Here is a 26,064-nt window from a genome sequence, read left to right on the forward strand (position 1 = left end):
TATCATACTCGGCAAATCACAACATTTTCACTGATACCTTCCACAGCATATCTGGTGAGATTCATTGCAATCTTATAATATTAATATCAATATATCATAAAGTCTCACATTATTTCATACAGCATCACACTTCCCCCATGCAAAATTGATGCAGAAAGGGGTGCAGTGTCCTAGACACTGCTTAATGCATCACAGTAATTCTCATTCTTGATTATGTATTATTACAGCTTTCAGTTCAACATCAGAATTATCAGTGTATAACAAATGGTTTATCAAAATCATGTTTTAGTATAACAGGCTTTTTCTTAGTAAGGTTTATTGTGGATGTAGCAATGTTACTGAATCCCTTTACAACCCATAGTAATATTTGGTTAGATCAACAGTGGATTGTACCTTCATATCTTGCTAGGAGTTCTTGAAAATGGCTAATTTATCCCTACAAACTCTGGCCAGGTGTATCCTCTATGCAAACACCTATAGGCAAATCTCCCCTCCATCCCCCTACTCCCATCTCTGACAGCAAGGTAATTTGCATCTACCCAGACACTAGCTTTCAAATTCTCATCTGTTATCTATTCCAAGGCTGGACTCTTTCTTAAAGAGATACCATCCATTTTCTCTAGCCCTAGAAGCAGGGTGCTGTTGTCCTTCCATTACCAATCTCTGCTTCCACATGGAATCAGATGTACTCGAGTGCACTAAGAGACTATAAGACTATAAGGGGAGGTGGGGGAGGGATAGCTCAGTGGTTTGAGCACTGGCCTGCTAAACCCAGGGTTGTGAGTTCAATCTTTGAGGGGGCCACTTAGGGATCTGGGGCAAAATCAGTACTTGGTCCTGCTAGTGAAGGCAGGGGGCTGGACTTGATGACCTTTCAGGGTCCCTTCCAGTTCAACGAGATAGGTATATCTCCATATATTATATATCCAAAGCATGTAGGGGTGAGTGTTTGTCTGCCCCTCCTGCATCCTTCAGGGTTCAATCATAAGACTGTTCTGCTCTGCAGATTCAGCTACCCAGTTTCCCCTCTGAACCTGAGACCCAAACTGTTCACTTAAAAAATCATCAAGGAGACATTCACGTTCCAGCAACATATTCTCCCCAATATGCTGGCCAAGCACAGTCACTTGGTTATAGGGCTGTTCAAACTCCCTAACAATTTTCACTCCATCTGGAACCTTCTCTAAGCTAGCCATGCTGGATCTTTCTAAAGCAAGATCAGTGGATCCATACACGTGGTACTTGCCTTCCCCCTGCAGCTTTTCTCACTGGCAACATGCAGGTTACCACACAGAAGCTTAGGGACCATCATTCCCTCCTTGTTCCAAGTTTCTACAACGGTAGTGGGTAACACAGTTAAGTCACCTTCCTGCTTCCCTTGTGCTCTGGTCACATCAACCTGATTAAACAGAGCTGTCATATCTTTACCCAGCAACGCACTAGCAACAGGCAAGATAGAAGTACCAGAATCGCCCGGTCCCTGGAACCTAGTTATGACATTAATCAGATGCAACTTAGTGATAATGTCATTTTCCCTAACAGAAACAAGTTTAGGAACACTCCTCCCTGGGTTTCAGCTAAGTCCAGAACAAACTCTGGGACAACTGACAAATGCTCAACCAGCATAAACTGAGAGACTCTTTCTGTCTGCTCCAAAAACAAAGGACTGGAGATACACCCTCCTTCAGCAGGCGCACTATTTGCACCAGACAAACAATTGGAGAAACTCTCCATAGGCAAGTCATTGCCCCTAACAGACACAGGTTTAGGAGCACTTCCTTCCTGGTCACAACTCTCCGCACTAGTAGCACGTAAGGCATAGGGATACTTATGTCCCGCTAACATTGTTTTCCCACACCGTTGACTATACAAAACTATCAGCTCACAAGTCTGCCTAGGCTCATCTACATTTTCTATGTCAATCTCTCCCTTTAAACCTTCTCTTCAGCCCCCCATACTGAAGTCTTTAAAAGAAAGGTTATCTGAGATATTTTTTGACACTTAGCAACTGGGACATTTCCCTCAACAGAAAAACTGCAGCTTTTCACAGACAGTGGCTCATCATACTGAGCCACTTTAAGCAAATTGCTTCTACATTGTTCAAACTTACTGTTATAAGCTTCACTTGTCAACAATCCATCACCCGCAAAAATCTGCCCTTTCCTTCCTCAATTAGGGCTTTAACCTGAACATCAACTTTAATCTGCTCTAGAGAAATATTTTCCTGAGCAATGAGGTCTTTCTGTGCTTCATCCAATTCCAGATTCACTTCTGAGATATTATGACAGACATTCAGAAATTTCTTCAACATATAAACTGCTTTTCTGACTAGACAAACAGCTATTTTTCAGGTTTCAGAGTAGCAGCCGTGTTAGTCTGTATCCGCAAAAAGAAGAACAGGAGTACTTGTGGCACCTTAGCCACATATATGCATATATGCATCCAAAGAAGTGGGCTGTAGTCCATGAAAGCTTATGCTCTAATAAATTTGTTAGTCTCTAAGGTGCCACAAGTACTCCTGTTCTTCTTTTAGCTATTTTTCACAATCTCAAGACTAGAGATATGCTCTTCCTTGTCATAGCATACCTGGTTAACCACAGACAACTGCTTTAGGGCTGGTCCACACTAATCCCCCAGTTCGAACTAAGATACGCAACTTCAGCTACGTGAATAACGTAGCTGAAGTCGAAGTATCTTAGTTCGAACTACAAGGTACTTACCACCCATCCACACGCGGCAGGCAAGCTCCCCCGTTGACTCCGCGTACTCCTCTCGTGGAGCAGGAGTACCGGTGTCGACGGCGAGCACTTCCGGGATCGATTTATTGCATCTAGACAAGACGTGATAAATCGATCCCAGAAGATCGATTGCTTACCGCCGAACCCGGAGGTAAGTATAGACGTACCCTTAGAGTCATACACCCCTGCCTCACAAATCTCCCTGTTAGTTACAGATAAAGCGGAAGATTCACATTCATACTCTCTCTGGGACCGGGTTATGACATCAACCTGATTAAACATATTTATCATGTCATTATCAAACAACATACCAGCATTGTTATAAACTGGACAGATTCTATCCTAATCTTTGCTGTAGAGAGGAGCTGGACTTCCAGGGTGACACAGTTTCTGGTGTTCTTTCACTATTTTGATTTGGAGCTTAAGTCTTGCAAGTGCTGTCTCAGCTTGCAGCATTTCCATTCACCTCCTGTGAGATTCTCTGTCTCTCTTTTCAACTTCTTTTTCCAGCTGGACCAAGGCTTGCTTCTCTTGTATTCTCGGCCATTTCTCTCTCATGCCGAAGACACTGTCTGTCTCTCATGGCGTGTAGTTTTGATTGTGGATCACTCATTGTGACTAACTTCAACCTTTAATGCTTTCCGTATCAAATTTAAAATTTTGAATAGTGTGGGGTCCTGATCCAAAACCCAAATGTTCTGGTTTTGTGGATCCTACCAAAACTATGCCAATGTGACCCATAGGTGCCTAAGATAGCCAACAGTGAAAATGCCAAGGTCAGGGCAGGCTGCATAAAGGAGAGCTAATTCTTCCAAAACTGGTGGTTAACACTGAAGTTAGACTCACAAACCAGTCACAAACTGTGCTCCTGATCCCCTCCTCTCTGCCCACTGGTTATCAGGAAGCAGAAAAAAAAGAAAAGAAATCACACAGCCCCCTTTATTGCACTCCCATTCTCTGGCTCCCAATCAGCACACAGGTCCAGTACAGTGAGGAGTTATTAAACAACTCTGCTCACTATACAAAATGTTCTTCTGAACCCCAAAGAGCCAGCCACATTACCAGGTCAATATTAGTTTGGATCTTACCCCAAATACCACGCTGCCAGCCAATCCTTTAGAATATAAAACTAAAGGTTTATTAGAAAAGAAAACAACATGAAAAGAGTTGTTAAATGGTAAAAGCAGTCAGATACATACACAAAACTCCAGAGTCTATATATTGGGTTCTTAGCAGTATTGGTGAGTTTGCTGGTTTGTAGAGTCCCTCTGCAATACATCCAAAGCTTGGATAGGTCATTGAGTCCTTTGTTCAGGGCTTCAGTTTGTAGAGAAGTTACTCCAGAGGTGAGAAGCAGGACTGAAGACAGAATGGAGAAGATGCAGATGCCTTTTATATCCTTTGCCATGTGCCTTGTACTTCCTTTGTCCCAAACAAAAACTCACAGCACATGGATACTTGCAGTCCCCTGTTCACAGATATGACCCTACCCTACCCTACTCTACATGTCCTGCTGACTCATAGGTGTAACCGCTGCCTTCTCTCAATGGGTTCATTGTATAGCTGATTGCCTTTGATAGGCCATCAAGCATACTGGATAGTGCTGATGCCAATCTGTCTGGGGGTATCACCCACAAACAGCACCAGTTTGAAATACAGATATATCACACACATTTGTAATTCACAATACAAAGACGAGACAAGATTATCATACTCGGCAAATCACAACATTTTCACGAATACCTTCCACAGCGTATCTGGAAAGATTCATTGCAATTTTATAATATTGGTATCAATAATATCATGAAGTCTCTCACATTATTTCATACAGTGTCACAATGTGCAGCTAAAACAATCCCACTGTCCTCAGCATGCACCCTAACCTGAAACTTCAGCACTGCAACACTGACTGCTACCACTTAATGAAGCTATGGGACCAGCTATGTTAGCAGGTAGCAGGAGAAGGCCATTACCATAAAGGGAGAGAGCACTGATGAGTCTGGTGGGTGTTTGGAGGAGAGCCCAGCCCCCCCCCAAGAGCTCCTGCACCATGTGATGCCCTAGAAGAGGGGTGAGGAAATGGGCCTCTGGAGCCATGTTCTGAGTTGTAACCTTGAATTTTAAATGTTCCCAATTAACATTAAATCATTAAAGCTAAGAACGCAATAGACCAAACTTAGTTTTCAAGTTGGAGCCTCTAGGTTGGTCAGAGACAATTTAGTTTAGTAGAGGGCCTTGGATGACATTTTGAATGATAGAACCAAACCTTATTTAGGAGAACAATGATTAGTTAAGCAAATAGGCAAACAATTACCATTTACACACATACTAAAATTATACTTACATTCATAGATGGAATGGCGTAACAATGGGTGATCAGTCCACTGACAACTGAATGAAGTATAGTTTTAAAATCCTGTAATTTAACAGTACCCTTTCGGTGTTAATTAGAGTTCTCCCACAATTTTGTAAGGCTACTCCTTTTCCTATTAATTAACATTAAACCTACCCATTACCATATTCACATTTCTGCCATCTCTTGACGTTACACATTATTTACATTAACATCTGCACCAATGTCCTTCCCATGCTGCCAATATAGATAGAATTTTAATAAAATATTTCAGATTTTCAAAAACACTCACTAAAACCCAGCTGAAACCAGTTATAACCAAAACCAAACCTTGGGTCATGTCCTTGCTAATTTCAATTTTCTCATCTTAAAGTCTCCAACTCATCTCTAACCTTTGCTCACACTAACAAACTCAATTTCCCATGCTCCTCTATACTTAGCCTAACTTAGGCAAAAGCCTAATTTTGACTTATTTCTTAACCTAACACATTTTATAGGCTACAGGTCTAGGAGGTGGATGTGGGGAGCCTGGTCCTGCTTTCTTTCTCTTCCTTCCCACTTCCTGAGCCCTAGGACTTATCGGAGCTTTGGCCCCATATGATGTCCCTAGATAGAGGTGGTGGGAATGGATTGCTGGAACCAAGTGCTGGAAGTAGGGGTGGTGGTGGAAAGCAGCCAGACTTTCTTCCCCGATTTCCTTCCTCCTCCCTCTCTGCTCTGGCAGCTCCCAGGTGTCTCGATACAGTGTAATGTTGCTGCTGCTTTGCTGGTGGCATCAGTTCGCCTTAGAATGTTTGTGTTTAGTTATTTTGGTAGACTGTCAACTTTTTTCATGAGAGAGGAGGGAAATGGTGATTTGTAACAGTTGAGCAAAAGCTGAACAGAATTTCATGAGACAAAGAGTAGGCACTTTGCTACCCGGAAAGGATTCCCCCTGCTGAATATCAAAACTCTGCTGCAAGTGATGAAGGTGTGAAGAAAAAACAGGAGTACTTGTGGCACCTTAGAGACTAACAAATTTATTAGAGCATAAGCTTTCGTGTATCCGAAGAAGTGGGCTGTAGTCCACGAAAGCTTATGCTCTAATAAATTTGTTAGTCTCTAAGGTCTGGTCTACACTACGACTTTAATTCGGATTTATCAGCTTTAATTCGAATTTACCCTGTAACCGTCCTCACAACGACGCTATTTATTTCGATGTAAAGGGCCCTTTAAATCAATTTCTGTACTCCAGCCCGACGAGAGAAGTAGCGCCAAAATCGATTTTAACATTTCGAATTAGGGATAGTGTGGCCGCAATTCGATGGTATTGGCCTCCGGGAGCTATCCCACAGTGCATCATTGTGACCGCTCTGGACAGCAATCTAAACTTGGATGCACTGGCCAGGTAGACAGGAAAAGCCCTGCGAACATTTGAATTTCATTTCCTGTTTGCCCAGTGTGGAGAGCACAGGTAACCACAGATAGCTCATCAGCACAGGTAACCATGCAGGCTGATAATCGAAAAAGAGCACCAGCATGGACCGTGAGGGAGGTACTGGATCTGATCGCTGTATGGGGAGAGGATTCAGTGCTTGCAGAACTTCGTTCTAAAAGACGAAATGCAAAAACTTTTGAAAAAATCTCCAAGGGCATGATGGAGAGAGGCCACAATAGGGACTCTGAGCAGTGCCGCGTGAAAGTCAAGGAGCTCAGACAAGCGTATCAAAAAACAAAGGAGGCAAACGGTCGCTCCGGGTCAGAGCCGCGGACATGCCGCTTCTACGCCGAGCTGCATGCAATTCTAGGGGGGGCTGCCACCACTACCCCACCTGTGATCGTGGATTCTGGGTCGGGGATAGTCTCATCAGCGCCGCCTGAGGATTCTGCCGATGGGGGAGAGGAGGAGGAGGAGGAGGAGGATGAGCTTGCAGAGAGCACACAGCACTCCGTTCTCCCCAACAGCCAGGATCTTTTTCTCACCCTGACTGAAGTACCCTCCCAAGCCTCCCAAGCCAGTACCCAAGACTCTGACCCCATGGAAGGGACCTCAGGTGAGTTTACCTTTTAAAATATAAAACTTGTTTTAAAAGCAAACGGTTTTTAATGATTACTTTGCCCTGAGGACTTGGGATGCATTCGCGGTCAGTTCAGCTACTGGAAAAGTCTGTTAACGTGTCTGGGGATGGAGCGGAAATCCTCCAGGGACATCTCCATGAAGCTCTCCTGGAGGTACTCCGAAAGCCTTGCCAGAAGGTTTCTGGGCAGTGCATCCTTATTCCCTCCTCCATGGTAGGACACTTGACCACGCCATGCTTGCAGCAAGTAATCTGGTATCATTGCCTGACAAAGCCTGGCAGCGTATGGTCCCGGTGTTTGCTGGCATTCAAGCAACATCCGTTCTTCATCTTGTTGTGTAATCCTCAGGAGAGTGATATCACTCCTGGTAACCTGGTTGAAATACGGGAACTTAATTAAGGGGACAGAGGTGGCCGTTCCTACTGGGCTGTTTGCCTGTGGCGGAAAATAAATCCTTCCCTGCAGTTAGCCAAGCGCAGATGGGAAATTGGCCCTGAGTTTTTCGCGTTTGGCTAGCAGGGAACTTCCCTGTTACCAGCCACGCGGTGGGGGGAGGGGTACCGTGATCATCCCAGAGAATTCATGGCGGGAGGGGGGCGGCGGCGGGGGGGGGGTTAGTTTGGTGCCTGCAGGGATCTTCCCTGATACCAGCCACGCGGTGGGGGGGAGGGGTACAGCGATCATCCCAGAGAATTCATGGCGAGAGGGGGGGTGGTTAGTTTGTTTTCTGCTGCTGCTGCTGAATGTTAACAGAAAAACCGCAGCACTCTACAGGCTATGCTTGGTATGTGGGAAAGGAGGGCGCAGAAGCTGTAAAACAATGGCTTACCATGGCCGCATGCAAGCCGAATTCTGTTGCCCAGACCTGTGATCTCTAGCAGCAAAGCCAGAGGCACTCAGCATTAAGAGGCAAAATGCGACCTTGCACAGAAATCACATGTGCTATGTAATGTGAATAGAGTTGGTCACCATGAAAGAGTATAAGCATTGTTCTGCAAAATGTAGCTTTTTAAACAATTCTCTCTTTTTTCCCCTCCCTACAAAAGCTGCAAATTCCTCAAGCATCCCTCCTCCATCCCGAAGGTTATCACAGATAAGGCGTCGTAAGAAGAGAACGCGAGACGAGATGTTTTCTGAAATTATGGAATCCAGCCGCAGTGACAGAGCTCATCTGAATGAGTGGAAGGAAACAGTTTCAAAGTATAGGAAAGAAGCCAGTGAACGTGAGGACAGGAGGGACCAACGTGAGGACATGAGGGACCAACGTGAGGACAGGAGGGACCAACGTGAGGAGAGGAGGGACGCTCGAGATGAGAGGTGGCGGCAGGAAGACCAGAGGAGGCAGGATGCAACGCTGGGGCTGCTGCGTGAGCAAACAGACATGCTCCGGCGTCTGGTGGAGCTTCAGGAACGGCTGCTGGAAAACAGACTGCCGCTTCAGCCCCTGTTCCACCCTCCCCCCTCCCCATGTTCCGTATCCTCCTCACCCAGACGTGTAAGAACACGGGGGGGGGGAGGCTCCGTACACCTTCCCATTCCACCCCAGTAGACAGCCCAAGCAAAAGGCTGTCATTTTTTTAACCTTTTCTTTGTGGCTTTTTCCTTCCCAGCAATCCTCCTCCCAAATACCACCCGGGTTCCCTCCCTCTTTTTCTAATCTATTAATAAAGAATAAATGATTTTTAAATGATAGTGACTTTATTTGGTTTGAAAGAAAGCTGGGGGAAGGGGGAGGGTGGGTTCCTTACAGAAAATGAGTCAATAAAGGGGGCGGGTTTTCATGAAGGAGAAACAAACAGATATTTCACACTGTAGCCTGGCCAGTCATGAAACTGGTTTTTAAAGCTTCTCTGATGCACAGCGCTTCCTGGTGTGCTCTTCTAATCGCCCTGGTGTCTGGCTGCGCGTAATCAGCAGCCAGGCGATTTGCCTCAGCCTCCCACCCCGCCATAAAGGTCTCCCCCTTACTTTCACAGAGATTGTGGAGCACACAGCAAGCAGAAATAACAATGGGGAGATTTCTTTGGCTGAGGTCAGAGCGAGTCAATAATGATCGCCAGCGACCTTTTAAACGGCCAAATGCACATTCTACCACCATTCTGCACTTGCTTAGCCTGTAGTTAAACAGCTCCTGACTCCTGTCCAGGCTGCCTGTGTACGGCTTCATGAGCCATGGCATTAAGGGGTAGGTGGGGTCCCCAAGAATAACTATTGGCATTTCAACATCCCCAACAGTTATTTTCTGGTCCGGAAAGTAAGTCCCTTGCTGCAGCCCTTTAAACAGAGTAGTGTTCCTGAAAACGCGAGCGTCATGAACCCTTCCCGCCCAGCCCGCGTTGATGTTAGTGAAACGTCCCTTGTGATCCACAAGTGCTTGCAGCACCATTGAAAAGTACCCCTTGCGGTTTATGTACTCGGTGGCTTGGTGCTCCGGTGCCAAGATAGGGATATGGGTTCCGTCTATCGCCCCACCACAGTTAGGGAATCCCATTGCAGCAAAACCATCCACTATAGCCTGCACATTTCCCAGAGTCACTAACTTTCGTAGCAGCACCTGAGTGATTGCTTTGGCTACTTGCATCACAGCAGCCCCCACATTAGATTCGCCCACTCCAATTTGATTCCCGACTGACCGGTAGCTGTCTGGCATTGCAAGCTTCCACAGGGCTATCGCCATGCGCTTCTCAACTGTGAGGGCTGCTCTCATCTTGGTATTCTGGCGTTTTAGGGCAGGAGACAGCAAGTCACAAAGTTCCATGAAAGTGCCCTTACGCATGCGAAAGTTCCGCAGCCACTGGGAATCGTCCCAGACCTGCAACACTATGCGGTCCCACCAGTCTGTGCTTGTTTCCCTTGCCCAGAATCGGCGTTCCATGGATAGAATCTGCCCCATTAACAACATGATCTCCAAAGCACCGGGGCCCGTGGTTTCACAGAATTCTGTATCCGTGTCCGTGTCCATGTCCATCGCCGCTGCCTCCTCGCCTCGTTTTTCTGGTCCTGGCTGAGCATAAACTCCATGAGAACGCGCGAGGTGTTTACAATGTTCATGACTGCTGTCTTGAGCTCAGCGGGCTCCATGCTTGCCGTGGTATGGAGTCTGCAGTGTTCACCCACCCAGGAAAAAAGGCGCGAAAATGGTTGTCTGCCGTCCGTTGCTTTCATGCAGGGAGGGAGGAGGTGAGGCGAACCACCTGCGACGATGTTTTTTGTCCCATCAGGCACTGGGATCTTAACCCACAATCCCAATGGGCGCGGGAGACTGCGGGAACTATGGGATAGCTATGGGATAGCTACCCACAGTGCAACGGTGCAGAAATCGACGCTAGCCCCGGTACTTGGACGCACACCACCGAATTAATGTGCTTAGTGTGGCCGCATACATTTCGACTTTATACAACCTGTTTTTCAAATCCGAATTATATAAATTCGGATTAATCCCGTAGTGTAGACATACCCTAAGGTGCCACAAGTACTCCTGTTCTTTTTGCGGATACAGACTAACACGGCTGCTACTCTGAAGGTGTGAAGGTTTCTCAAAGAAAAGGTTGCAGGAATCTTTTAGAATGACAGGGGTAGGCAACCTAAATATATTGGTTGATACCAGCTCCCTCTGTAACTCTATTCTAATAGTTAGCAAATAAACATGGTCCTTAAGTATTTGATATAGATATTCCCACATTTTGCCACTGCACTAGAACCTGGCAAGTGAAACTAGCTCGTCTATTTTCATTGTCCAACCCCCCGCCCCAAATACAGGCAGCACAGATAGTGAAAAGTAAGGGTCTAATCTCTTATATTGTCTTCTGTGGAGACACAACAGCTGAGGATCTGGCCCATAATTTGTAACTTCACAATGTCCCTTTAATTGTTGTATGCAATGAGTCCAGAAGAAGCGCCGTGTGTGGCTTTAAAGCTTGTTTCTCACCAACAGAAGTTGGTCCAATATAAGTGTGACCATTGTCGCTTGGAGAGGCCAGACTGAGGTTGCTCAATCAGGGCAAACTGCAAAGAATGGGGCAGCTGATCCCCAAAACTGGTCGTTATTCTAGTAATTAAATTCACCAAGTCAGCAACAAAAAAGCTTCTAAAATACCTTACTGGTTACCCAGAAGCCAAATACACAGGCCTCTTAAAGCAACCCAGCCCTGGGCTCCCACCCAGAAAGCCAAGTCAACTATGATGCGGATTATTGAAAATCTTGTTCATCATACATAAAGTTCTACCAATCCCAAGGGATCGGACACATTACCCAACTGATCAATGAATATTTCAGATCTTACACAAATACATGCTTACAGCCAATTCTTATTAACTAAACTAAGATTTATAAAAAAAGAAGAAAGAGTATTGTGGTTAAAAGATTATACATACAGATATGAATAGAATTCTTAGGTCAGTTTCATAGTAGGGATGGTGAGCTGCTGAGTTGCAAAAAGTTCTTTCCAGAATCATTTTTTCAGGTTATAGTCCAAATAGGCAGTCTATATATAGAGTTTGTTCAAATTCTTCCATTAGAATTAGCAGGATAATCCAGACTGGAGCTGGAGATTTCCGTCTTCCAACTCAGGTTTCCCCAATCAAATTTAAGAAGAGCTCAGATACAGGATTGGGACCCTAGAGTTCTTTTATAGATCACAGGCAGGCTGCGATAGCTTCTTGACAGTATAGTAACACAGCAGGCGTTCCTTGAATGAAGAATAGGTAACACACATCAGTTGCTTTGAAGTAAGAATCCCTATTTCTTATGTATACACAGGTAAACTAGTAGTATTAATTAACATAAGGCAATTATCTATTCAAACTATCAAGGCATTCCATTATGGCACAGACAATTTAAACTGAAGACAATGTAAGTAATATTATTTCCTGCAATATCTTACATCTTTGATCTTAAGGGTAACTGAACCATCCATAAACATAATCTAATACAATTAAAACATGAAAGGGAGTTAGCATCCACAAGATAATCTGGTTACATGGTTAACATCTAACAAGAGAGAGGGAAACACATACAGTTAGTATTTACCTCTTATTCTCTACAATACAGGTTTGCATTTCAAAGCTCTAGTTTATCTAGCATGGCTTTGTTAGCTATTTATAAGGAATGTTCCTAATTACTACTTTATATACTTCTCTAATAAGTCTTTAAAGGTTGAATTTGGATCATTTAGCCTGCTAGTTGCTTAACCCTTTCTGGTTCAGTGTCACAAAAAGACATTACCTCACCCACTTTGTCTCTGTAATTGTCCCTTTAAGAACATGGTTTTCAACCTTTTGTCATTTATGGACCCCTATAAATTTTGAATGGCGGTGCGGATCTTTTTGAAAATCTTAGACAGTTTGTGGACCCCCAGGAGTCCATGGATCACAGGTTGAAAACCACTGCTTTAAGTCAGAAGTCTAAAGTTACAATCACCTCCTGCCTAGCTTTATATTTTGTGTTCTTGAAAATTGCTCTACATGATGATAGTATTTAACCTGAATGTATTTTGTTCCCTACACAGTTAATTTCTGTGAAAATAGTATTTACCAAGTCAACTCTTCAGTAAAGTTTACTTTTACAAGAATTATAGTAGACAGATATGGCTATTCTGAAGAAAAATGTAACAAGTCCACTGTAAACGGTAGGTGTTTCTTTTCTCTCCCCTCCTTACCCCTCTTCCCCTCCCCAAAAAGTGAATTTAAGGCTGGTGAAAGATGTCAGCTTATCAGACCAGGAGATGGAAGTCCTCTATTTAAACCCTGAACAGATACAGCCCTCCCCACACTGCGCTGCCACTATGTTTTGATGCTGATCCCTATGAAGGTGAAGGGGTAATTTAGTCTCCATATGTCAATGTAAATAAATATAATTTACTCTTCATGTCCTTGGTCTCCAAGATGGCCAGCAAAAATGCTAGTCTGAATGGTGAGTTTTATGAGTGGGATACCTGGCCACTTGGAACTGGACTGAGATCACTAACTCATATCACATAAGCCACTGAACAGTTATCAGGTGGTAATTAAGTCAGCTACTACCGTGCAGAGAATTCATTTAATTGTACCATATGACATAGAAAAAGGTTTCAGGAAAAGTTATTAAAATATCATCCATTTAGTTTGATTGGATTGTGGGTATTTTGTAAGTAAAAAACAGGAGTAGGAAAGAGGTTTTTAATAGGGTCAGTTGAATATTATATAACACAATGAGTTTACAGTACTTACAATGTCTGATGATCTGTAGGGCATCTTTTTGTTCAGTAACATTTATATTGTTACTGCCTCCTGTATTTCTGCTGGTAACCTGTGACAAATTTTCAAACCTATTGTCGGGAGTTGGGAAGGGGGGGGGCGGACGGAATTACCTGCTTAAGGGGTATGATTCTACAACCCTTACTTATGTGACTAATCCTTCCCTTACTTACATGAATAACCCAATGACATCAATAGCACTACTTGACTGAATAAGAGTTATTTATATGAGTGAGAATTACTGGATCAGGCTCTGAGAAGAAAACAATTTTAAAAATTGTAAGGGACCTGCAAAGAATGCTGACATATGACTGTGAAAGGACTTTTTTTTAAATTAAAGCTGGTACTCCAATAGCAAGCCGGAAGTGCTCCAAAATAGGAGGAAAACCTACTCTAGATGATGTGAAGTTTGTGAATTGCAATACGAACCTGAAAATCCTACAGAATCAGGTAATCCTATCTTTTAATATGCCATTTAAAGGGTTGCTACAACTACAGTGAAGGGGGGCTATAATGACCTTCATGATCTGAGTTTGGGATATGGATTCCAAATGCAGAGTTGATTGAAACAAGAAACAGTGGGCTAAAATCACCAGTACATTCTGGTTGCTTTGCTCTTCCCTAGCCCAGTGAGTAGTTGCCCACTTTTTAAGAACTAAACGTTTTATAACTGTAAAATGGTATGTCACAGATTTATAAAGATAGGTTCATTAGAAAATAGGATAAATAACAGATTTGTCTTCATCGATAAAACTGTTATAAAGTATAATGAAGCTTTCAACCTGTTTCAGGCCATTGGTTATGATTCCATATTACAATATAGCTGCACATACAGAAAATAAATGAAGGTGGGATTTTCAAAAGCACTCACTTCTGGCCTGTGACTTCCCATTTGATTTGAGTGGGAGCAGAGTTCAATGCTGAATACTTGAAAACGCCACCCGAAAATAAATTGGGAGAAAAGAGAGGAGAAGCAAGCTTACACATTGTCCCCTAGGTTCTCTCTGAAATGGGCATTCCAAAGTATAGGGGTTTTTTTTGCTCGTTATTTTAAAACTCATGAGCCTGCAAACTTTTATGCCTTCTTAGAGTGAAGCTGTACCTACTTTAAACCCCAGTTTAAAACAAAACAAAAAAGCTACAATCCATGTAACTAGCAAAGATGTGCCAATTCTTCATCATATTTATTTGCTCCCATGTACTGTCACCAACTCTATCCTTGTTCTGTTTGCATCTTTAGATTGTGAGCCTGTCAGGGCAGGGTTTGTCTCTCTTTTTCTGTACAGTGTCAGACTGGGGCCTCGGGAAGCTACCATAATATAAATATTTACTACTACTACTAATAGTAATAACATAGGCTCTAAATTGTTGCCCACAATATTTTTTTAACTTTTGAAGTTAGACTGCCACCTAGTGAATTTTAAAGTAAACTAAACATTTTTCAGTTACAAATGATGATGGAAAATTGATGGAAAGCTATATCTGCAATGATCAGGAATTACCACTTTTGTAAAGACCCATAACCCAGACTGTTTCTCCTGTGCTCTCAATGCTAAGGACTCTGAAAAAATCAGGTCATAGGAGTCTCAAGTTAGGAACCCCAAATTGGTGGATATTTCTGACCTTAATCTTTGTGTTTCAGTACCCCATCTGTAACATGGGGATAATTTGAAAATAAACTAAAGATTTTGAGGCACTCAGATATAATAGCGATAGGTGCCATGAGAAATTAATACTATATCCAGGCCAGGGTTTAAATAGTGTGCAGTAAATAAGGCATACGGGCACATGAATCTAGTTATCCAGGTCATCATTCAGATGTTATAACCATGAGATCATCCTCTCTTCCGTCACTGTCCTGCTTCCTTCACTACACCCTTTCCAACTTCTGCAACAAATGAAGCAGGGGTCCTGCAGACAACAGCCTCCTTTACTACATAAACCTGACTCACCCCCAGAGAAGGTGCCTTGAATGAGGCAGGGGTCCTGTGGCAAAAATAGTATGTGATCATGTAATTAAAGACTGTATCACAATGCATACGTACACAGGGGTGGGGGCAAATTAAGGTTGCACGGGCAATGTTAATTCTGACATTTTCTATTTGAGTGCTTAATTTTGCAACCTTAATAATGTTCTTTAAACATAGTGTTTGTATGTAATACGCACATAATGTATCTCCTGTAGTTATTAGTGTACAACTTCACTGCTCTGCAGGCTGCAAACCCACCTCTATATCTCAGAGCTTCATTCAAGCGTTATCATTTAAAGATTTATCAGTCATACTAGAACTACTTAGAAGGACTAGGCTACTCTAGTATGGCATTTCCTTTGTTCTTCTGATGGCTTCCTAAAGTCATTTAAAATCTAATTCTGTTTATGTAGCACACATTGTGAGTGGAAGGGGCTACAGAAGTCCATGGATTCAGAAGTTCAGGGTAGGTCTTCAATGATAAAAGACCCACAAGTTCTCAGAATCTGGGCTCCAGCCCAAGCCCGAACCTCTACTCTGTAATTTTACAGCTCCACAGCCCAAGCCCCCTCACCCCCCAGAAGCCCAAGTCAGCTGACCCAGGCCAGCCTTGGGTGTTTTATTGCAGTGTAAACATACCCTTAGTCATCTAGACAAGATCTTATTGTATTTCTATGAGTGAGAGAAGTGACTGTGTATAGCGGGCCAAATTCTCTGCGTGTTGATGTAAGCTGGCACAGTTCTATTGAGTTAATAGGAGCTGTGTCAGTTTATAGCAGCAAATAATTTGGCTGTGAACCTGCTATTCTTTTATTTCATTAGAGAATGGGTATAAAGTTGGCCACTGTTTTCCTTCATATTTTCTTTGTGTGATGTACCATTTTTCTAACAGTTAGGCGGTCCAGATAACATTTCGTCCATTGCCAGTAATACCCAGATCCTTACTTCTGAGCCGGAGAAACTGACCACTGAGAACATCTCTGCTGCTGCTGATATTGCGGGACAGATTCTGAAAAATTATTCTCAGGTGAGATTCACCAAAACTAAAAAAGAATTTTGTTTTATGGCTTAATAGGATATAGTGTGAGTTTGGGACACTTTTCCGAGCCCCACAGCAGATCAGTCTTTTTGGTTTCACTTAACAAAAAACAACAACAAAACCAAGTGTCTAATCTAGTTGCAATACGTTGAACTATTAAACATTGGATCTGAGTTCAGATCTCAAGCATCTTAGTAGAGTGTCCCTATCTCAGTTTCTGGGATAACATGATGGATTCACCTCTATCAATCACTTCAAATTTTGTGCATTTGAAATTCAAATATTGGAATCAACTGAACCTGACGTACTACATTAACCTCTTTTTTTGCCTATCTACATTCAAATAATGTGAGGTGCCTATGCATCGATTGGTTCAAAGACTTTTTTCCAGTAATAGCTCATTTTTATTTTAAATTTTTATTTAACAGGTTTACTACGGTAGTTCCTAAGGGCCAACCAAGAGTCGGGCCCCAATGTGCTTGGTGCTGCACAAACAGAGTAGTAAATGGTCCCTGTCCTGAAGAGATTACAATCTAAATAGACAGGATAGACACAAGGCACAAAGTGGGGGAAGGGATATAACACATAAGCAAAATGTCACTAAAAGTTATGTTAGTTCCACATTATGAGTTTGTTTGTTTGTTGTGGGGGAATTTATTTAGGAGGGGATCAGCTAAATGGAAATAAAAGAGAAGGTATGGAATGCGAGGCAGACAGGGCTGGGGAGAAGAGGGTTACTTATTCTATTTCCTTTTGATTAAGGCAAGTGTTAACAAAATATTCTATCACAATACAGCGTATTAAAAGAAGTGAGTTCATACACCATTCCTACTGAATGTTTCCCTCTATTTTGTTTGTCAGGAAGCTACTGCTACAGTGGCTGCAGTGGCTACAATTAGCCAACTTTTGGATGCCAGAGAGAGTGAATTCAACTTTGCAGATAATAACCTTACTAATATTACAGCAAGGTAATTACAATTTCTGTTTCTATTAAATTTGGTAAAACTAAACATGTCTGTCCATTTAAGATTAAAAATGGAACACAGTGGGACAAATTAATCTCCAGGGTAACTCCACTGATTCAGAAGAGTTACCCCAGGGATGAATGAAGTTGGCCCAGTTTTCCTAATCTGGAGACAGTGAGGTCTAGAGTTGGGGATGAAAAGTCAAGTTACCTGCATTCAGTTTCCAGCTTTGACACTGATTTGCTGTGTCACCTTTGACCCGTAAGTTAACCAGCACCTTGCTTTCCCTGTCTGGACAATGGGAATAGGAGTTCTTACTCTACCTCCTGGGTAGATGTGAAGCTTAATGAATATTAATAAACACTTAGAGGTTCTTGTATGAAAGGAATCATAGAATTTAAAGTATTATTATTACTAGTAGGATATCCAGAGAATGGAAAAGGTGAATTACTAGCATGCTTAAAGGAGCAGGTTCCTGGACACATTGACACAATTAGAAAAAAATCTCCCACTTATTTAACCAACTATTAAATTGTAGCAATATTCTAGATTTTCCCCCTTGATGCATAAAAGGCCAAATCCTAGTTCCACTGAAGTCAAAGGCAAATCTCCCATTGACTTCAACAGTAATGGGATTTGGCCCATTAGAATAAGAGATTTTTGGCCAAATTCTTCCCTGTCCTACACTCTATGGAACAAATTTGAAATCACTGAGGGAGGGTTAGACATTGGCTCTATATTCTGATATTCTTTACAGTGGTAAAGACATTTACACCGTTCCTTACTTCAATGCAGCCTCACACAGACACTGGAAAATTTCTCTTTGAATGGCTCTGCTGTTCAGCCCAATATTGCAGTTAATCACATTTCATTGAAGCCAACTACAACAACAGCTTTTTTCTCTGCACAGACAGGTAAGCTTATTTGCTTTGTGGGAATTATAAGGACAATGAGCAAATTTTTACAAATTCTAACAATTTGTACAAATTCTTTGGTGACTTTTGCCTACACAGTATCAGGAAGTTTACAGTCTGAAAAGATTAAGGTAGATGAAAATGTCTCTGACTTGAAAACTGACAACGATACAGAAGTTCAAATATTGATCAACGTTACAAGGAACAACAGTAAGTACACTCTTCTCTTCCCCAAAAACTAGTGCTGGGCAAATTCTGCACAAAAGTATTCTCACACGCCTTTGACTAAAATCTATGAAAAGATGTCGTTTTTATGTACATATATTAGGGCACATATCATAGAACAAGAAGTGTACATGACAAAGCTAAACTGTGTAACCTTATCTGTGAGTCACTGCTGACTTACCTGTAACATGGCCTGAGTTGTTTTTATGTTATAACTGTAATGAATGTGTGGTTACAGAGCTACAGACTCCAAAGTGAATCTCTAAATCACACATCTCCATTAGAGGTTGGACTAAAAATTTCTGCTCCAAAACTATAGACTACTACCATGTAAGCTTAAAAAGAAAATCCCTTTTGGCTATCAAAGGATAGAGGTATATTTCCTCTTTGTATGCCAGCTGCTAGCAACCTACACACAACGGAGCAGCTCTGAATCATTCCTGTAGTATAGGATAGTGGTGCAAACAAACAGACAATAAATATAAAATTACACCCAAACACTATGTTAAATTAACATTAATATGCAAAGTTGAGCACTCAAAGATCAACTATGCAACCTTAATTTGGCCTTGTGTGTATGCATTATGATACAGTCTATGATTATAGTATATCATGCTATTTTTTTCACAGGACTCATGCCTCATTCAGTACGTGGGATGGATCGTGCTCACTGAATGAGCAGCTATTGAATATTTTGTTTTTTCCTCATTATTCAGTGTGACCTGATGCCTTATTTACTACACACTATTATGCAAACCTTTCTCTGACTAGTAATTTCCTCATGGGCTTTTTTATGATACCAGTCACTATGGTATCTGCGTGCCTGAGAAATACTAATTTATTTTCACAATATGCCTGTGAAGTAAAGGGCTATTCTTATCCCCATTTTACAGATGGGGAATTGAGGCACAGAGAGATTACAGTCAAAATTTCCACTAATCTTTTGTGCCCAATTTTTGATGCACAGGGCCCGATTTTTCAGAGTAAATGGTATAATGCAGCACTTCAGATGTTCAAAGCACAGTGCCCATTGACTTTAATTTGCAGCTGTGACTCCTCAGCACTTCTGCAAATAAGACCCCAGGATCTCAACTTGGGCACCAGAAAAGGAGGAACACACAATTGGCTAAGCAGAAAAAATACTATTTTCTGAACAACTCTTTATATATAATATATTTGGCATATTAGGCCAAATTGTGCAATTGATGTTTAATGCAGTATGATTAATACAACAGTCTTCATCCCCCCCAAAAAAGTTTTCAGGGTATTTATATACCTCCTCCCCACCCCCCAAAAAAATTCATAACCTTTAAAACATCGCAAATGGTTCAAGAAATATTTGAGAAGTTTTGCAAATATGCAGTAGGTGATTGGTAGATACAGATAAGTAATTAATTTTTGACATGAGGGAGTCTCTACCTTTAGTTTGTCACTAGTCTGATTCTTTATTAAATTATAAGAAAACTTGTTAAACTTAGTTTATAAATGGAAAGCAAAGAGGCCATTTTGTTTTTGGTGTACTGCATCTTTAAATAATGAGTAGTCTGCTTGTCTGTTGCAGGGACAGTGGCTACTTTATGTTTCATTAAACTGGGAGTGACCCCTATATTTAGGTTGCCTAACATTTTTCCTTTATAAAATTCCTTAAGACCTTTTTTAAAACAAGTTCTAACACCTCAAATTTGCAGCAGGCTTCTGAAATATGGCAATGAGAAATGCCGGGAGCTAGAGAGAAATGTCTTTTCTTATTCCTGTGAAAATCTGTTCAGGTTTTGCTGAGTTACACATGTTTGAAAACTGATACTTCCCTTATGTTCCTCAGGGAAATTATTACAACTTGCCAAAATAATGGTGCCATGAACATTCTAAAGTGCTAGGCCTCTGCTGCTACCAAAGCATCAGCATTAGCACACGCACAGTACGTGGGAACACCTGGGCGGTGCTGGAGCAGCTGTAAGGGTGGTATGAGAGAGGCAGCCCATTCCCTCCCATGGGGATTACATAGGTAATAGCACAGTAGAAGGCTGTTTTAGCCTGGTAGCTCCAGTGGTGTAGAAGTCTGTGCTGTAGTACAGGACAGTCAAGTTTCAAATGATGCATGATTGTCACAGTTGCACATAAAAGTGTGGTGTTTTGTTTCAAAGTCAAGCACTCAAAAGTTAGGAAATGCCAGATAGACAATTTCCTGTGTAATCTTAATTCTTAATTCTGTGCATATTTATTATGGTACAGACTTTAATTTCATGATTACAATTTGATTAGTTCATGATTAATTTCATAATTACAAACCATTTTTTTCCACAGGACGCCTGCCTCATTCAGTGAACATGAGGGATGCACAAAAGGACAATATTAAAGTTGGCTTATCAAACGTAAATCTGGCATTTCCTAATTTTCAAATGCTTGACTTTGTAACCTAAATAATAACATTCTTTTAACCGTTCTTAATGTAATTTCAGTTGCAGAATGATTGAGCTACTGTGTTCTCCTTCACATGCAGACTTTATATTTGTTCTCTCTTTCCTTGTTGTTTTCCTTTATCTGAATAAAATCATCTAGGCTAAAAAAAAGTACATCTTCTGCTCTTTGTGTGGTGGAAGACAACAATAAACCCCAGAGAACTGGTTAAAATAGCTACTGTCTTTCCTCATCTTCATTACAAGTATACAGTTTAAAAAAAAAATGTCATTCTTAGAAGTTATTTTCACAGATGTCTAACTGTCTCTTAACTTCTGTAATGTCATCTCTGCTTAGTTGCTTATTCATTGATTTGATACTAGTAAAAGGTGCTATACAAATAAATAAATACACTGGAAGACTCTAAACCAGTGTGATCTAATTGCTCTGTAGCTCTTATTATTATTTTCACAGTCTCGTTCACCCTAAGAGAGACAATTCTGCAGCTCTGCTCCACCTTCCCCATCCTAAAGGAGATGCAGTCTGCAGACTGATATACACCTCTACCCTGATATAACACTGTCCTTGGGAGCCAAAATTTTTTACCATGTTATAGGTGAAACCGCGTTATATCGAACTTGCTTTGATCCGCCGGAATGCGCAGCCTCCCCCACCCCCCCGGAGCACTGCTTTACTGCGTTATATCCGAATTCGTGTTATATCAGGTCGCGTTATATTGGGGTAGAGGTGTATTAGCATTTTCCTCTTTGTTTGCAATATTTTTCTCTATTTTTGTCAATATTATGACTTCAATTTGTTGTTTAAGTTAATACATTGTAAAAAGCCATTTTAAAGTAGTTTTTTGTATGTAATTTCCTAGGTTTTCTTAAATTGAAAAGGTAAATACAAATTCTACTATGTGCAACTGTAAAAAACCCCACCCTGAGCCTTCTGCACTGCAGCATAGACTGTAACAGGAGTTCTTGAGGTACAGGTTTAACTATATTAGCTGGCAGAAATAGAAGGCTGTTATCCCAGAGGGGCAGGATGGCCCACTGGGTGAATGTGCTGTATTGGGAGTGGAGGGATGGAGCTCAGCCTTGCTTAGCTCTTGGGTGAGCACCTGCTCCATGAGGTATCTCCAGAAGATGGAAATAAGCTACTGGGGCCAGATGCTGTGCAGAGAATGTGTATGTTGGGGCAGAGCCATCTATCCCAGTTTCTGTCCCATGTAGTGCATGACCCACTGAGGCCATGTGCTGGGTCTGAGAGAAAGAGACCAGGATCTCTTCTGCCCCATCCCTATAGCTGCTCAGGCAGCTTTCACATATTCCCAGCACTGTGTCTGATTCTATTGCTGTGGCTTTGTCATCGTTGTGAACCTGGAAATTGGGAATGTTCATACATGTAGTTATTTCTTGCAGACTGCCAACATTGCTGTGTATAACGGAGGTGTAAGAGCTTCTCAAAGGATCTTTTACAATGGAAGTGTTAGGCAAGCTAAATATAGGAGTTGCTATCAGCTCCTCCTATAATAATCTGTTCCATTAGTATCTATGACCTACATCTCTTTTCTCTTTGCCCAATGTAGGTTCATCTGAAGATGGAAGAATTGGCTTTGTCTTGTATCAAAATGACAAATTTTTCCAATCAAAAAATTACAAGACTCATTTTAATCATGCTAAACAAATTATCTCTGGCTATGTTCCTAATGGAACAGCTGTTAATGATGTTAAAATGGTCTTCAACCCAAAGGTGAGTCCTCTTATACGTAGAACTGAGAGAAAGGGCATTCTAGAGAATGTTACATAGAAAATGTTGCTGTTGCAGCCTCAATTATTTACCATTTAAATTGCCATAGCACCTACTGGCCACAACCAGATGTGGTAGGCACTATGCAAACATATAGTAAATGACAGTCTCTATCCCCTCAACGTTGTAGCTGTATTCATAGAAGGTATGAAGTTTACAGTTTTTAAAAGGCTCTAGAGCTTTGTTTACCTTTATTCTTTTTTGTCTTCAAAAGGACAACGTAATTCTATCATTGTTCAGTTATTGGCGTGGGAGGGATGCCACCCAGACAGAAGAAGACTTGTCGACACTTAAAAGTTCAGCTGCTTTAACTATGCTGGTATAGTTAAAACAGCAAAGCTGCGTAATGTATACTGGTATAAAAGTGCTTGTACTAGCATAGCTTTTTCCACTTAGGTAAAGTGAAATAACCTAAACTTGTATAAAGCGCCTTACACTGGTGGTGTTGGTAGTCCATCGGTAACAATGATGATGATATCACAAATCTCATCTGTGGCTACGCATATGACTCTGAAGTCCGAACCCTGATGCAGAGAATCAGCCGCACTGAGGGTATGGGAAGGCCGTATCCATGATGTTTGATGATGCAGCTTTATGGCACCTTTCACATGCAGCCTGGAGATGATTGTGTCAATCCTGCTCTAAATTATTGCATGCTTCTCTTGTCAGAGACCGCCAGTGAGTCCTGTTCTGAGTAATTTACTCAAGTTCTTTGAGGCTTATGCCAGCCCACTGGAGAGTGCTCTTCAGGCTGTCTTTGAAACACTTGTATAGATGACCCTTCTTTCTTTTGCCCTGCCTCAGCTCCTCATACAAGATCTGTTTTGGGAGGCGGTGGTCTTCCATTCTGATGGTCCAGTCCACCTAAGTTGCACTCTCAACAACTTTTCCTCGCTGCTGGTTATGTTTGCTCTCTCAAGGACCTTAATGTTGGTCACTCTGTCGTGCCAGCAAATGCTCATTACTGAGTGAAATTGCTCGAGCTGTTTAATATGCCGTCTATAGAGAGTTCATGTCTCAGAACTGTAAAGGAGAGATGTTAGGACCACTACACTATAGATCTTCAGTTTGGCGGAGAATGGATGTTGTGTTGATTGAGGACTTTTGTTCGAAGTCGGTCAAGGGCCTGGCTAGCTTTACTATTCTAAAGGCAATTTCCTTGTCAAGGGAACCAGCACTGCAGGTGGTACTGCCCAGATGCTTGAGCTGATCCACATTTTTCAACTTTGTGCCTCAGATGGAGATGGCTGGCACTGGGGCATTGGAAATGAGGTGCAGGTTGGAACAAAACCTCTGTCTTACCAAGACTAATAGTGAGGCCAAAGAGCTGGGATGCTTCAGAAAATCTGTCAGCGATTACCTGAAGGTCATTATGTCTGTGGGCCATCAGGGCAAAGAGTGCTTCAACGAGAAGTCTCTCTGACGTCTTGGTCTTAGTGTTTAATCTTCGAAGATCAAACAGGGAGCCATTGAGTTGGTAACGGATGCATATCCCCTGAGCCAAGTCCCTTGTGGCATGGCTGAGGATGCAAGTAAAGTACAAGTTGAATGAAGCCTTGTTTTACTCCATTCAAGATTTTGAATGTGTCAGAAGAGTGACCGTTGGAGAGCACTTGCCCTGTCATGTGATCATGGAACTGGTCCTTCTGGGCAGCCCAGTTTATGTAGAATAGCCCATAGACCCTCTCTGTTGACCATATCAAAGGCTTTGGTCAAGCCGATGAAGACTGCATACACGTCCATGTTCTGCTCTGAACATTTTTCCTGGACCTGCCTTACAACAAAAATAAGTCCATAGAGCTATGACCTGGTGTAAAACCACACTGCGCTTCAGGCAAATTCTCCTCAGATATATTTGCAAAGAGTCTCTTCAGTAGAATGTGAGCAAGTATTTTCCTTGCTGTACAAAAAAGAGTAATGCCTTAGTAGCAGGGGCGGCTCTATGCTTTTTCCTGCCCCAAGCACAGCAGTCAGGCCGGCTTCTGCGGCACGCTTGCGGGCGGTCCGCAGTCACGTGGATTCAGCGGCGTTACTGAGGGTGATCTGCCGGTCCCGCAGCTTTGGTGTACTCGCCGTTGAAACCATGGGATCGGCGGACCTCCCGCAGGCACGCTGCCAAAGGCCGCCTGACTGCCGCCCTCACAGTGAACGACACACCTCCCCCCGTGGCTTGCCACCCCAGACATATGCTTGCTGTGCTGGTGCCTGGAGCCGCCCCTGCTTTGTAGTTTCCACAGTCAGCTTTCCTGCCTTTGTTGTTGAACAGTAATACAATGGTAGCATTCTTGAAGTCTTGTGGCATTTCTTCTTCTTCCTAGATACTGCTCAAGATGTTGTGGAGCACTTTGGTAGCCTTTGGGCCTGCTGCTTTGTACAGTTCTGTTGGGATTCCATCCTTTTCGGATGCCTTGCCAGAGTTCAGTTGTTTGATAGCTTTTGAGTCTTGTTCAACTGATAGAGAGGTCTAGGTCCTTTTAGATATGTTTCTCAGGTAGTTGATCAAAGGCACATTGATCAGCTGTGTATACTAGCATAACTGCATCTACACTCAGCTTTTACTGGCATCGCTATGTTAGCAAAAAGATCACATCCCTAACTGACATAGTTCTGCTGGTAAAACTTCAGGTATAGACCAGAGCCTAAATCAGAAATTTGAGAGGGACAAAAATAGTCATTTCCCTACAGGAAATATAATATAGTAAGAATATAATAAATTCTGGGAACAGGAAAAGGATAATATACCAAATGCAGCCCAACGTGCCTATTCATTTTTGGGTGTTACCTGAATTCTACTTGCTTTTTTTTTTTAATCGTATCCCTTAAACTCTGCCTTCTTCAGAGATAACTCCAAATGCCTCTTGAAATAGCTGTATGTTTTGCCTCAATTGTCTTCTCCCCAAACTTGTTCCATATGTTTATTAGCTTTTGCATGCAGTGGTCTGTGTGAATTTCCTATTTGATCATGATTTCTGAATTTTTAGATTACATTGTCACACTGTCTGGAATGGCTCAGGACCATGAGAGCCTACCTCAGGGCAAACTGTCAAAAGCAGGGAAGACACCCCAAATTGGTGGTGTGTTCTGTAATTAGACTTCACCAATCCAGTATCAAATGTGAACTCCCAAAATACAACAATAGTCTTCTAGTGGAGTCACAAAAAGTCCCTATAGACACTCCAGTCTATCTTGCCACCCAGGCAAGCAGGACTATGTGATAAATGGTCACTTACATCAAAAATCACAAAACACCAAGTTACACTCAGTCCCCAGAAACCAGTCTCTCACCCAAGTCGATTTGCATCCTAGATTTCATACCAAAGACAAGACTGGTAGCCAATTCTATAGTAAACTAACTAAAG

The 26,064-nt window shown here is 42.1% G+C and overlaps 1 protein-coding gene across 1 annotated transcript in view; it reads left to right on the forward strand.

Moving 5' to 3' along the window:
* ADGRG7 (adhesion G protein-coupled receptor G7) overlaps positions 1-26,064 on the forward strand; it is a 60,812-nt gene that overhangs the window by 14,263 nt on the left and 20,485 nt on the right. The window contains exons 3-9 of the mRNA XM_034790133.1: positions 12,657-12,776; positions 13,724-13,833; positions 16,246-16,380; positions 17,254-17,360; positions 18,153-18,271; positions 18,371-18,481; positions 22,485-22,648. Of these exons, the coding sequence (XP_034646024.1) occupies positions 12,657-12,776; positions 13,724-13,833; positions 16,246-16,380; positions 17,254-17,360; positions 18,153-18,271; positions 18,371-18,481; positions 22,485-22,648 (866 nt within the window). The remainder of the gene's footprint in view (positions 1-12,656; positions 12,777-13,723; positions 13,834-16,245; positions 16,381-17,253; positions 17,361-18,152; positions 18,272-18,370; positions 18,482-22,484; positions 22,649-26,064) is intronic.

Source organism: Trachemys scripta, chromosome 1, assembly GCF_013100865.1.
Source record: "Trachemys scripta elegans isolate TJP31775 chromosome 1, CAS_Tse_1.0, whole genome shotgun sequence".
Taxonomy (NCBI): Eukaryota; Metazoa; Chordata; order Testudines; family Emydidae; genus Trachemys; species Trachemys scripta.